At 46.3% G+C, this 14,150-nt stretch overlaps 2 protein-coding genes across 2 annotated transcripts; both read left to right on the top strand.

The window, feature by feature from the left end:
- Nucleotides 1-1,079: 1,079 nt before the first annotated feature.
- On the top strand, nucleotides 1,080-2,261 carry LOC128712334 (chitinase-3-like protein 1). The gene is made up of 2 exons (XM_053807230.1): nucleotides 1,080-1,089; nucleotides 1,228-2,261. The coding sequence occupies exons 1-2, from the start codon at nucleotides 1,080-1,082 to the stop codon at nucleotides 2,259-2,261; spliced, it is 1,044 nt and encodes a 347-aa protein (XP_053663205.1).
- An 8,387-nt stretch (nucleotides 2,262-10,648) lies between these two features.
- On the top strand, nucleotides 10,649-13,230 carry LOC128714241 (RING finger protein 10). Its single transcript, XM_053809116.1, has 4 exons — nucleotides 10,649-10,718; nucleotides 10,801-12,575; nucleotides 12,654-12,770; nucleotides 12,841-13,230. Exons 1-4 carry the CDS (start codon nucleotides 10,649-10,651, stop codon nucleotides 13,228-13,230), a joined length of 2,352 nt encoding a protein of 783 aa, XP_053665091.1.
- Nucleotides 13,231-14,150: the final 920 nt, after the last annotated feature.

Below are 14,150 nucleotides of genomic sequence, written 5' to 3'. Positions count from 1 at the left end.
ATACCGACACATACGAGGTGACAGATGGTACAAAAAACAATGTAAAAATGGCACCATTGTCCGTATTCAAATCAGTTATCGTTCTGCACTCCGACGGGGAGTTTCCGTCCAATCGTCGATCGAAGACCGAAGTGGTAAAGAAGTGCACGGTATCCAGCAACTAGGAAGGGTAAATAAAAGTAGGATCCTACTCCGGTTGGACACCGTAAATGATCATTATTTTATCATTTGACCAAAACACTAAGATTTCGTATTGAAGAGGCTGTAATTTAATCATGTACAGGGGGTCAGAGAACATTTCGTAATTAAAATACGTTGAACTGAGAAGACTGCGCTGATTTGTCTCCACAGAACTAATAAACATTTCACTTATTCTGTTATTTCGAGGCGAGTCCAAGCTCCAAGAACTGCCGTTCGCAGAATTCCTTTGACAATCTCTTTCAATGCCGTGCCAAAATCGCGCAAGACTATTTCCATAAAGCAACGTCCAAATTTGGGTGCTGCGTCCCTGAACGTATCATCTACAAACTGTCATGTTTCCCAAAAATCACATAATACGAAATCGATGGGGCTTTGCTGTACAGGATAAGACAGAGATAAAATTTGTTATCTACATCTAACTACAGTCCTACAGTACATCTAAGTACAGTACCTACATTTACCGGCGATATAGCCTTTACGAGCCACATCTGGGGATAAAGAAAGATAAGCTGGAAAGAGAACTGATAGAAAGGACGAGTGAGCGCTCCTGAAAAATCATTCGCACTATGCTTTTGTTTTTGTTTTTTTGAGTGGCTCGTCCGAAAAGTAGACGGCGCTGCGAACGATGCGTAACGTATACGACTAGTCGCATGGCAAAGGTGTGGGATTTGACTGATAAGGCTATTTTGGACGGGCTGAATAACGAGAAATCAAGATTATCATTCAGCTGATTAATTTTCATGCATCGATACAGCCGACATACGAGTACGTTTCAGCACGATAGCTGAAGGATACACATAGTCTTGCTCGAGACACCGAACAGTCAAGAGTGTGCTGTCCAACGTCAACCGTGTTCGTTGCCTACATTACATCCAACCATGCCGCGCAGTGAGTCGTCGTAATCAAGCATTTTCTTCGAAACTTTGATAACTTAACTTTGAACTGATAACTTTGATAACACCACATCCGAATTATAACAGTTGCTAGCTGGTCACGTTGCGTGCTTTACGCTTAATTCTTTCCCAGAACCCATTTTTGGATTTTACGATTCGTGGGCACGGTTTCGCAATGGGAGAGGTAAGTGCGATGTGGCTGACATCGGCAACAGTTTGAACCTGTGCACCCATCTAATCTACGCATACGCGGACCTGGATCACAGTGGATCGGTTGACCATCAGGATGAGAACGAGCGGAGGTCGATGCGTCAGTTCAACGATTTGCGCAACCGAAATCCCAATCTGAAAACGCTCGTATCTTTCGGTGGCGCACGTCACAGCGGAACCTTTTCCAGTGTGGCCGCAAACTCGCAGCAGAGGGCAACATTTGCTAGAAATGTGCGCAGCTTTTGTGCCACCTACGGTTTCAATGGCGTCAACATCTATTGGCAGTTTCCAACGAGTGACCGTGATCGTGCCAACCTTGTGCAGCTGCTCGCCGCACTATCGTCCGAGCTGCACGGTAACGGACTGTTGCTAGCCGCTTCGGTTGGTGTGAACCGTGAGTATGACGTGGCCGGTGTTGCGCGTCATGTGGACTACATCCTTCTAAACACGTTCGATTACAACGGTGCGTGGGATAGCTATACGGGCCATAATGCACCGCTCTACTGTGCACAGGTAGAATCGGACTACCAGAGAAAACTGAACGTTAAGGAGAGTGTCGACTATTGGGTCCGAGGTGGTGCTCCACGGTCGAAGCTGATCGTTGGATTAGCTGCATATGGGCGCACGTTTACCCTGGCCAACAGCGGTATTCACGGAACGCGAGCGGATGCTACAGGTGCGGGTCGAGCGGGAGTATTCACACAAGAAGCAGGAATATTAGCGTACCACGAAGTGCAGGACGACTTTGGCCCGGATCACATTTGGGACAAGGAACAGTGCGTACCTTACGCGGTGTTAGGCGATCAATGGGTAACCTACGATAACCCGCGGAGTATTCAACTGAAGTGTGAATATATTCAAAGCGAAGGTCTCGGTGGAGCAATGATGTGGACCATTGATCAGGACGAGTTCCAGCAGGGATTCACGCTGCTGCGTACTGCTGCTCAATGTTTGTAGCGTGGTGGATGAATGAAGATAAAGATTCTTCATAGTGTTGTGCTTAATTAATCTTTTGAGAAGAGTCATTCATATGCATTTTTAGTGGAGAGTCTTTCAAAAAAATTTATCCCGATTCATGATTCATCTGAATGAGATACGCCCTACACAATTTAGAAATCAATAAAGTGTGTTTTTTTTCTGAAACCAAACACAATTGAAGCAAAGTACATATATTCGCGAAGATGATGACATTGTAAAATCGTGAAACTTCACATGTTCAGTATGATTTAGCGATCGATACGAATGCGACTGCTGGCTTCTATCGCTCGGCGGTAGAGGGCGCTGCATCGTTGCGTTTGATGTAGCGAAAAAAAAATGCCGTTGCTTGTCGCAACATCACACGAACAAATGTTTGATCATTGTTGTTTAAATTGTTTGCTTAAAAGAATTCCCTTTTGTGATGCCATAGTTTTTTGCGATGCAAAAAAGCGAATGTGTGTGACGACATTTTCCAGTCACATTAACCGTAGCGCCAGCATAAACCACCCTGTGGATGAAAAACCATCCTCCAAACACGACCACGGCAGCACACTGCTACACGCTGATGGCGATGATACGGCCGTACCAGCCAGCCGGTCACACGATACGGTGGTGTGCGTGTGTTATGCTGTGACCGACCGGTGATGGCGTGTGCTTTTGTTGCGCTTCGGCAGGCAGGACGCACATGGGCTGGTCTGGTAACCCATGGCAACGAAACCGATTAGAGGAGATCTCAAAACCATGCTGCAAACGCACCCCGTTCGGGTGTGTGCCAGCGCATCGTTCATGCGACCCTGGTGGCACGGTGTTGCTAACTCTCTCTCTCAATTTCTTTTATTGTTGTTGTTGCTGTCCTGGTGGACGGAAAAATCAGCATATGTGCATTGCGGGGTTACGCAACGAAACGATTGCGAATTGTTACTGTACCGCGGGAAACGGTAAACACGTCGGCCCGATTCATGGCGGCTGAAAAATGTTATCATAGGAAAAGGCAAATGATTTTTTTTTCAATATAAAAATCAAAGCGCCACTGAAGTTTCACAACACTAAAATTGAGAGTTCAAGTTTCAAGTTAAATTACGCACAAAGTCACTTTCATTGCCAGGGACCAAATTTAATTGGTAAACGGTTAAAACAAATCAATAAATGACAGTGAATAGTTATTCAATCATTTACGGACGTATCAAAGGGGAGTTAACATTTAAAAATGACAATGATCACAACAATTAATGTGTTTTAAGAATATTTTTTTTTATAAAAACAAAACATTATTTCAGTTAGCATCTAAAAATGGAACATTGAGTTATACACAAAGTACTTGAAGGTTGAAATAGTTTGAAATAACTTCTTGTATAGTTATTTAAGAATTTAAGGATACTTCAAAAGGGACATTTAAAACTATATAAACTGCAATTGTCATAACAATTAATATATTCTTTTTTAAAGAATTACGTTTTTACAAAATAGATAAAAAAGGATTATATTAGAAAAGGTACATTAAATGAAACTCAAACTTCTTGAAACTTGAAATAATTGAAAACAACTTTATGTGCAGTTTTTTTTTAATAATCTACGGATACTTTAAAGGGATTTTATCATCCAAATCTATATAAGTGACAATTGTCATTATAATTAGTGTTTTTTTTTAAGAATACTTTTTTATATAAAAACAAAACATTATTTATATTAGCTGCTAGAAGTGGAACAATATATTATTCTCAAACTACAAAAAATAAAATATATACATAAAGTAATTCCAGGAAAGAAGAATTATCGACCCTGCTCTAGGAGAACGGGACAAACATTTCTAACACAGCGGCGGCCACCTGCTGCAAATGTCTGTCCGCCGGGTAGATTCCGATTAAGTTCAGTTGAAACCGGCTTCGGATTCGTACGGTTGGGTCGCAGCTGTCACACCCGCTGTTAGTCGGAGTTTCGAGCCGCATTAGCCGAGGGTAGGAGGAGCAGACGGACCAAATCCGTCCAATATCCGACTAATCGCCCCCCGATAGTCCCCGATTGGCCCTGACACGGACGCCCGAAAAGGACGCCAATCCGCTTGGGAAGTCCGAGCGATCCGACGATAGCGAAACGGTTCGAACGATCCGACCTTCTAATGCAGCAACTAGCGTCGAAGGAGCCGGTGGAGGTATCCCGCTTAGTGCGCAACATCTTCACATCACGCGACACACACACACACGCACGAAACGTTAGAATCCACCACATTGCGGCTCCGTTGTGTGTTTGCGTGCGGGGTAGCGATGCTATTTCTATCGCTGGAGGAGACACCCTGCAAAATCGATCGACAAGGGAAACATCCCCCTCCGCCCAACGCTATGAGCGCACCAACACCGAAGCAAACGCGCGTGTTTGCGCGCGCTTTTCTAATCGCCTTCTAAGCACCGCCACACCGCCCGTTCGTTTGCATGCGTGCCTGGCAATGGATTTAGCAAGAAGGTGAGTATGAAAGATAGAAACGAATAGAAAACGACCCCACTGCGGTTGTGTTGCGCTCCCCTTAATGTTTGCTGCCGCCCCTACGTCAAGCAGCAGGGCGGGCTTGGTTGTTTGTTTTTGCCGAACAAAACGGGGAAGAGTGAAGGCACGCGAACAGATCGATACACATCTCTGTACCGCTGCTCCGTGTTGGTGTACCGGTTGCCGTGGTATTGGTGCTAGTAGCGGTAGCAGTGCTGATAAGTACAGCAGGCGGCCGTTTTTTGTGCCCACACACGCAACGATGGAGGAGATGCTGTGATTGCGTGAGAACCGGCATCTCGGTCCAGTGAATGAGATAAAACTTTTCCCAGGTTGCTATGTTTGCAGGAGGCTGCCACAGACACGCGCGGGGTAAATGAACGGAAGCATCTCACCCGGATGCGAAACGCTCCGGCCTGGTGGGATGTTGAAAACGCGGGAAAAATCGTGGGGCTATGAGGGTGAATAGAAAGCATCTCCCATCACCGTTACCTTCTATTTGGCCGGTGGCTGGTGCTGTGAAGCGCTGTCACAGAAGCGGGGTGAATGGAGTTAAAAATGAAGTGGGGAAAACCAAAGCCGAGAATGTTCCATCTCGCACCATAATGGGAGCTATTCGGAGTGGCTAGATAGAGGGCATTTATGGTAACAAACCGATGAATAGACAATTCACAACCGAGGCTTTTTAAATCACATTCTAGGGGGAAAATTCTACAATACCACCAAACCATGTCACAGCAAAAGGAAAACAAACCGTCGGAAAAAAAGTTGTATTAGCACCTACTACATCTAAAATGCCAACTGCTCGAATGCAAATCTTTGTAGCAAAAGCTACATTAAGCGCGGTGTGTACGGCGGCCAAGTACCATCTGTAATTGCATGAAGGTGTAGAAAGAGCGCATGTTTCGTTGTCGATGAACGGTGCGGATCGGTAGTGTTAGGAATTCGATTGGTTCAACGTACCGAAACACGCAGAAACACACAGCGCTATTGGGTTGTACGAAACGTCGCTTCACAATTGGTTGGTGGTGTTTATTATTGGTGGGATGAGAACTTATCATAATGTCACGTCATCAAGTCCTACACCAAAATGTGTCTCTTGACTATTGCCTGAAGACTTGTTGCAGTGTTTTTTTTTTTAAATAATATTAAATTCCTCAGGTAGCCTCCAAGGATAGCCCATGGAGGCAAATTCTCAAATCTAGAGGGACCATTTAACTTGGATGGAATGTCATTTGACTTGGTGTCGGGCTATACGTACTTCTCAGAAATTACAGTTTTAATGGTGTTTTGATAGATTCAGTGTTGTGCGTAATAAATCTTTTGAGAAGAGTTATTCAAATCAGAAGTCCACTCTCTAAAGATTCATGAATTCTCAGGGCAGTGGCGGATATACCCGCTAGGTATGACCTATTTTTTCGCTAAGGTCACAAATCTTATATATTTCATTATCCCTCGGTAAATTGTATTAGATTAGATTTTAAAATTTAATTAGATTTTGCGAAACCAAACTCTTCCCCTGGTGAAAGTTAAAAACACATCTTCTGTATACTTATTATATACTTATGTATTAAATGTATCTAAACAAATTTACCATGCTGCACAAGACACATCCCTAGCATCAGGAACGGCTCGATGGTGTTTTAATAGTTGCGCCGGTCTCCACTCGACAGGACCGGTCAAAAATCTTATCCGAACCAATTTAACTTCAAATGATGAACTTTCATCCAGATGTACTTGTTATCCATGTTCTCTGGTTATCTAGTCTACGTCCATTCACGATAAATACGGATAATCAAAGTAGTACTATTCGCTGGTTTCGGCTTTTAACAGCTAAGTTTATAAGTTTATAGCACAAAATTCAAGCAAATATGAAGAAAGGTCAATAATGCCATTTAAATCAATTTAATACATTATTTTTCAATATTTGTTAACTTCCGTCAAAATGTCATCTGCAATTCATTCACACGACCTACGGGTACCATGGCCCCCTTTAAAAATGTCACTCGGGGACTAGCAACCGCTAAACCACACTTTCTTTTGCATCAACCCAACAGCGCACCACACAGCTCAACCCCTTCCCTGTAGTTTCTCTTCCGCGACCCACACAGTCGAAACGCGAATCGTCGGTCACCTGCTGCAACGGATGCGGCCCTGGCCGGAACGGCGCTTACTATTTAACAATTACACAAGCCGTGCTTTACGCACGCAACACCGGGCCCAGAGCCACTAAGAACCGGTGCACCGGGAGGGTCCCGAACGCCAGACGCCATCCGCTTGCCGGGGAGGGCGATACGACCGCCCGGCTGCTTCGAATCTCGTTCTAATTCGCGAAACCGGGCCAGCTGCAGGGGTTGCAGTAGTAAAACGGGGGGGAGGGGGTTTCTTGCTCCCCACGGGGCCGGGACCGTCCAAAGACGATGGGGAATCATCTCCTCAACATTGGCCACAAATATGAGCGCTGGGTAGCGATGGATGGATTAAAAAATGAAACCTCTTTTTCGTCTCGGCTACACGTCACGGATTTTGTTGTTGTTGTTGCTTTCAATCGGTGTGTGGCGTTGCCTTAAAAGATGCAGCAAATGGCGCGTTGCTTGGGTGACAAGCGCACACAGGCCCAGCAATCGTGACACACCCGGGCCCGGCGATGTTGTCAACCCACGGGAAAAGGGCATGGATGTCTGTCCCTTTGCCCCACGCTGGAAGTAAAAACTTTCCAAACGGCTCCCTACACTCTTACGGTTGGGGATAGAAGGTGGGCCAATGGGGTCAGAGCGGTGGGGTGTGGGGGGGAGGGGGAGGTGCGCTTTCACTTACCAATTTTTGTCGTGCGGATTGTCACTCGAGTCGTGCTCCACCCGGCCCTAGACGCCTGTTATCTTTGGGGACACTTTTCTCTCTTCTTTCGATGCCTTTAGTGACGCTGTAGACGCGTGTAGTGCACGAAAGTATTGCAATCGTAGTAGCCCAGCGGTTACCGACCACACTCGAGCCCGCGTGCTGCTTCGACCAGGCAAAACACGCGCTTTGTGCTGAAGCTTTGTTAGGTCGATTATGGATACGTTTTTTTTTTTCGTGCCTCGCCGACCGAAGCGTAACATAGCGACCCTTATAGCAGCTTCTGGTCATATTAGCACATTCATATTCGCGTGTGATTTATAGCTGTACCGTCAACAAAACGTTACATCGACCAGGAGTACAGGAGACCATGCAGCACCGCGCGCTCACTACCTCTCGATGGGAAACTAGTACATTCATGCGTGGCGCTTGTACACCAGTCGCAATAGAGGAAACCCAACAGACGCGGGTCTCTTTCTCGCTGCCGGGGGTTTTCATGCACTGCCCTTGGTTGCCATCTAATACCCGCGTACGCACAGAGCAGGTTAATTTTCGTCTGCAGCAATTTTATCTTCAAACATCCAACATTGCGCGTACGTACGGCCGTACTCTGTACTGTTCCTACCGCTTTGAATTGTTGTTCACTCCCCCCCACATATACCTGATGGTGAAACGCAACCAAACACCTACCTCACGGTAAAATCAGCACCCTACTGTAGTTCCCTCCCTATAAATACACCGAGACCAATCACGAGAAGCTCCAACGTGCGCTTCTTTCTTTTGGGGGCTCGTCTCGATCAGACAACCACGTCAAGAGGCAAAAAAGTGGGGGGTTGCCTGAAGGGGTGCGATCTATCTGACACCCGCCACAGCATGGGCACCGCTCCTGCCAGCCTGGTATAATATTGCGGCCCGTACCTGACCCTCGTTTATAATAACAAAAGTTTGTCGTCGGCGTTGGGACCGGGCCGAGAAATCTCGCCCAGACAACCGCAATACACCACCGCCACAGCGCGGGGTCGTTGAACTTTGCGCGCTGTGAACCATTCCAAATGCATGGAAGGTGTAGTATTGTAATCGAGGGTGCTAACGAGGAATTATTGCAATTAATTTCGTGGAATTCAATTATTGTGTTTTGCGGTAGAACGTAGCACAATTGCATAATTGTCGCATTTGTTAGGCTATTTTTAATAGCAATTAAAATGTTGTTTTTTTAATGACACAATATTGGCTAAGATTACAACTGCAAGAGTCACTTGAGGGTGCTTGAACATTGCTCGCACCGAACGTACCTCCTACCGTGCATGCGCATGCCGTATCAGCGCGGTAGCGCCTGGTCGATCGTATATAACCCAACCGGCCGGTACCTCCTGAAGTGGCTGCGTTCCCGATCGAACGGTTGATTCTTTTACTAACAAATTTCGATGCCCTCGGTCCGGGTAGTACTGGGAACGTGTCCTGCGAGTCCCGAGTAGGCCGTAGAAGGTTCCCACTTGCCATGAAGGACACCGGCCACAACCGGGGGCCCCAAAGCCGGTTGGTACCGAGTACTATTCCGATGCGGGGTGCAGCAAGCTTGGGTTTGCTAGTGACGCTGGCTGAGCTTTGGCCGCATTCGCATTTCCACCCACTCCCACACCGTTGTTTTGTTTTGCCGCGTACAGGGTTGCAACCCCCCGCAATGGTGCGCGTTGTTTCCAAGTTTTCTCCCCTCCCATAGCGTGAAAGCAATTCAACAAGCGCAATGGCGCAGGAAAGTCAAACGCAACGCTCACACGTATCCAATCCAATCGTCCCTCTTTGGGCGTTTTCGTTCATTTCGGTGTGATTTTAAAAATCGCAGTAGTCACGGTTGTTGCTATTTGAACGATTATGCACAATAAAGCACCTTTTTGCTGGTGCTCCATCATGACCTTTTTTGGGGTAATTAACACGATTTGTGTCTGGTGCGGTGTAATTCTTTGCGAATCAACGGAACATAACGTAACATTTATCAGATGTGAAGGATAGATTTTTGAAGAGTGACAATGTCTACCGTGAAATAACATCCTACCTTCCAAACCATACGTGGTTCATCTAGTGTTATACAATTACGCCAGCAATGCTGCTCGCCAGACATATTTCAAGCACCAAAACTCATTGAGACTTGTGCATTTCTTTTTCAACTCATTTCACAGTGCACGTATACCGGCACAGCTGTTTTATGAGAAACATAATTCCTAGTTACACAGCGCAACGGACGTTTTGAAAATTAATTACGAATGATTAATTTATCTTCGAAAATCTAGTCAGCGTTCGAACATCAGCTGCCGTTCGTTTATACTGATGTGGTTGAGATCAGTGTTACACATATATCGTCGCCATTTTTGTCGCGACGGTGCTCGTACTGTTGTGAAAATTTTGCAGGAAATTTTCCTACCACCCGTCGTGTTCTATCCGGTGGCAATCGTCCAAAGTGTTGGCTTTTATACCTCCAAATTCGTATCCCTTCATATTTTGTCTATAACGCGTAGCGCTCGTTGCCCGTAAAGTGCCCTTGGCTGTTCGCACACCGTACACCTCATTATCTTTCATCACTGCGTATATTCGTGATCGTGAAAAAGAAAGCGAAAAAGAGTTAAAAGACCATAGCGGTCGAAAATATTCGACAGGCGAACAGCAGCGTGCGAAGAGAAAACATCCCTCACCCGTGCCTCGGAAGCGCCACGCCTGAGAGAGCAGTGTGCTCATCAGCTGCTTTAGCAGAGTTTGCATTTTCCGTGTTCTTTCCTACCCACGAAGAAGAAGAAGTATTTCTTCCCAATTTTTGTTGAGAGTTAACCAACATGGCAAACTAAAAAGAAAAGAAACAATGATGCCGCAACGTAAGGAACCAGTTTCACTCTCCGCCGTCGCAGCCGTCGTCGTCGCTAGCGCAAGCAGCAAACGCAGCAGCCATCGTGCTGTCTGCCGCACCGTAGAAGCCGTTCAGCAGGAAGAAGGCTTTTTGAGCGAGCCTCAAACATTCGAATTGTCCTATTTGCAAGCTGTAGCCTCAGCCAACGTCCTCCATGGAGAAGAATCGCTTTACCAATCAGAATCTGTCCAAGGGGCAGATTTCTGAGACGAAGAAAAATCAAGGTTGGTGTGTGCCCATATGTTTTTATATGTCGCATTAATGTTACTCGGCAGAATTTGTACTAACATCCCTCCTCCATTTCAGATGTTTCTGTTAAGTGGCCTCGGCAGTCCAAACGTCGTGGTGAACAATCGGACAGCAGCAACAATCACCGGCACGGTGCCAACACCGGTAAAGTACCGAGCGCGAACAAGAATCGTAATCAAAGCAACTACAACTACGATGCACGGCAACGGTCGCAACGACCGGTCCGGGCAACGGAACAACTTGCCACCGGTGATGGCGACGTCGGGCATTCCCTGGACGAAGAGCAACCGACCGCTAGCGGAACCACCGGACTAGCGCCACCGGCCCAATCGAACGCGACGTCCAACAGCGTACGCGGTGAATTACACTCGGTGTTTACACCTGGCTCGAAGAAACAGAGCCTGAACCACTTGCTGAACTATCATTACGCACCGCGCGAACGCGACCAGCCAGTTCGCTTCACGCGCACCGGCAACATTCGTAAGCTGGCGCACCAGTCACATGGCAGCTACAACAAGGAACAATTCCTGCAGGCGAACTGCCAGTTTGTAGTACGCGCCGATGACGACTATGAAGGTTTACTGTCTGCACCGGATCAACTGGTGGACTGGGGCAAGGTGGAACAAATCCACGTTCTCAGTTCAGAGGAACCACAATGTCCGATATGCCTGTATCCGCCGGTGGCGGCAAAAATGACGAAATGCGGCCACGTGTTCTGTTGGCCATGCATTCTGCATTATCTGGCACTGTCGGATAAAACATGGCGCAAATGTCCGATCTGTTACGAGGCGATCCATCTGCCGGATTTAAGATCGGCCGTTTCGAAACCGTTCCACGCTTACGGTACGGGAGAGTATGTAACGCTTCAGCTAATGCGTCGCGAAAAGGGTACGATGAAGGTGGTCGAAGTGAACGATGAGCTTCTGATGGCGAACACCCATCCGATGGTAGGCACTTCGATTCCGCACTTTGACGCTGCCGTTGGTAACAGCATCCTTACCAAGCTGTTATTAACCGACACTGTGCAAATGATGAGAATAATGGAACGCGAACAATCAGAACTTGAAAATCAGCTCGTTTCCGATGGTGCCGAAGCACCGGAGAACATTTTCGTGCAGCAGGCACTGGACATACTTGCGGAGCGGCGTACCACTTTGAAGGCGTCAAAAGCGATCATGTTTCCCGTTCCGGTGGAAAAGATTGTAAGTGGCATATCAGTCTCTTCAAGCGTGTCGGACGATGTCACTGAACAGCAATCGGAAGACGTTCTTGACGGAGCCGCCCAAGCAATGTCGACTGGAAGCGAAAGATCTTCGGATTTCATGATCGACGAGGAAAGTAATTTCACTGTCGGTGACATTGACATCGTCCCAACCGCACAGTGTGCCGGTGAACATTACTATTTCTACCAATCGCTGGACGGGCAACCGTTGTTTCTGCACTCCATCAACAGTCGCATGCTGCAAACAATGTACGGCAGCCTGGATCACAGCCCTCACCGCATAACCGGTCGTGTTGTGCAGAAGGATTCATGCTCGATGGATGAGAATTTGCGTCGCCGGTTAAAATATCTGGAACATCTACCAGTTTGCACACAGTTCGATGTGGTCGAACTGGATTTCGGACCGACCGCGGGTAGTGGACTCGTGTCGGAGGAGATATTGAGCCTGTTTCACGACGAGCTAGCTATGCGCCATCGTACACGACAGAAGCGTGCCCGTGCGGAACAGAAACGCGAGAAGCAAATCTTTGAGTTCAATGAGCGTCAACTTGGTAAAGCGATGGCCCGTTCGGCTCGCATTTCCATCGAATCAACGAAACATTTTCCTTCGGTAAGCGTGATGTGACGGAGGAAATTGGTTCCAATGCTAACAATTTCATATAATACCGATTTTTAATTTCCTGCACAGTGCGGACTCTCGGAATCTTATTCGGAAGAACCCACCCTGTTCGGAACCAGCCCCGTTGCAAGCGATATTTCGAGCTCTCCGGGATCTAGCGGATCCGCGATGTCTTCTTGGTCGAAGGTAAGCTGAATGACTTGCCGTCCATGCTGTATCTGGTAAACATTGTTCACACTCTCACCTCGAACCCCAGATGGTGTCCACTCAACCCTCCTCCAACCAGCAGCGTTGGCCAACATTGGGAGGAGCGACTTCGTCGTCCAATTCCAGCGCACCAGCACCGAAGTTAGTGCAAGTAACCGGTAGCCGTATGGTGGCCACAACTTCACGTACCGGTTGGCGCCAACCAGCATCCGACCTTGATGAGGACGAAACGGACGACGAGCATATTGCGGCACGTGCCCCACTGTTCAACAACAATCTTGGCCGTGCTATTGAGGCAGCACTGGAGAGAAAAATTTCTCATCCAAACCAATCCACTTCTGGATCTGGTTCCGGTTCGGGTGTCTCCTCGGGCGCCGCTGGGAAGCGTAAGAAAAATAAGAAAACGCTACTCTTTGCCTCTGGCATGAATATGAACTAAATGCGGGGCTGCGGTTGGAGTTTAATGCGCGGGTGAGAATGTTTCAACGGCAAAGCTTGTTTATTCAATGTGTGTACAATTACACCTCTGTTAAAAATTTTCCCCATTAGATAACATCTGTGTGTGCATCCTTAATTTTCCCATTGATTTAAGTACTGCATAAAGTTTATCGACCGTTCAGATTGTTTTTTTTAATCAATATTTAATTTTTTCCTGTTTTGTTTCCACGTCTGTCCATTAATATATTCTATAACAAATGTAATAAAACAAATGGGACAACGGATAATGGCAAATTTTGTATGTTTCCTGCAATGTGGTTGATCGGAATTAAATTTCGATCGAAAACAGCTAGGAATTAAAGATACGTCAAATATACCTTAACGTGTATAGCAAAATAATAAACTTTGCAAACGAACAAATGAGATTTCGGAAAGCCATTGCCCAAAACAATACAACATATCACAGGAAAAGGATTCTCGGGTTACAACAATGCTCGTAATATAAAAAAACAAACCAAATGACCAAATGATTTAGCTAGTTCCATTTAAAACAATGAATCGTTTTTTTATTATGATAATTTCATTCTTACGTTTGAAAAGTACGAACTCTTGTTTCCCTTTTCCGCTCTTGATCGTCTTACCATTAAGCGGGCATTTTGCCACATGTTTTGATCAAGATTTTGGCAAATAGTACGGCGTACTTTTTCACCTCAACCGCTATCCGCTAGCTTATTGCAAGAGTCATCCTCGGCCAGATGTAACGAGGGAGTTGGTTAGTATTACTTTCGATTCTCATGCTACTCAGTCAAGTACGGTTCCATAAACATTAACATTTAAAATGTGAACATTTACACGAGTATCCGCCGCTATGCTTATTTATGCTAAAAGTGTGTGTGTGCTAATAGTTTTTAGTAGAATACG

The sequence above is a fragment of the Anopheles marshallii genome, chromosome 3 (assembly GCF_943734725.1).
Source record: "Anopheles marshallii chromosome 3, idAnoMarsDA_429_01, whole genome shotgun sequence".
Lineage (NCBI taxonomy): Eukaryota > Metazoa > Arthropoda > Insecta > Diptera > Culicidae > Anopheles > Anopheles marshallii.
The sequence above is the reverse complement of the archived record's forward strand: the minus strand, read 5'-3'. Positions and strand labels throughout refer to the sequence as shown.

Bases quoted from the DNA above. Each gene is read 5' to 3' on its own strand.
- LOC128714241 (XM_053809116.1), top strand. From the start codon at position 10,649: ATGGAGAAGAATCGCTTTACCAATCAGAATCTGTCCAAGGGGCAGATT. The intron at 10,719-10,800 runs GTTGGTGTGTGC...CCTCCATTTCAG, and splicing joins TGAGACGAAGAAAAATCAAG to ATGTTTCTGTTAAGTGGCCT. The intron at 12,771-12,840 runs GTAAGCTGAATG...CTCGAACCCCAG, and splicing joins CGATGTCTTCTTGGTCGAAG to ATGGTGTCCACTCAACCCTC.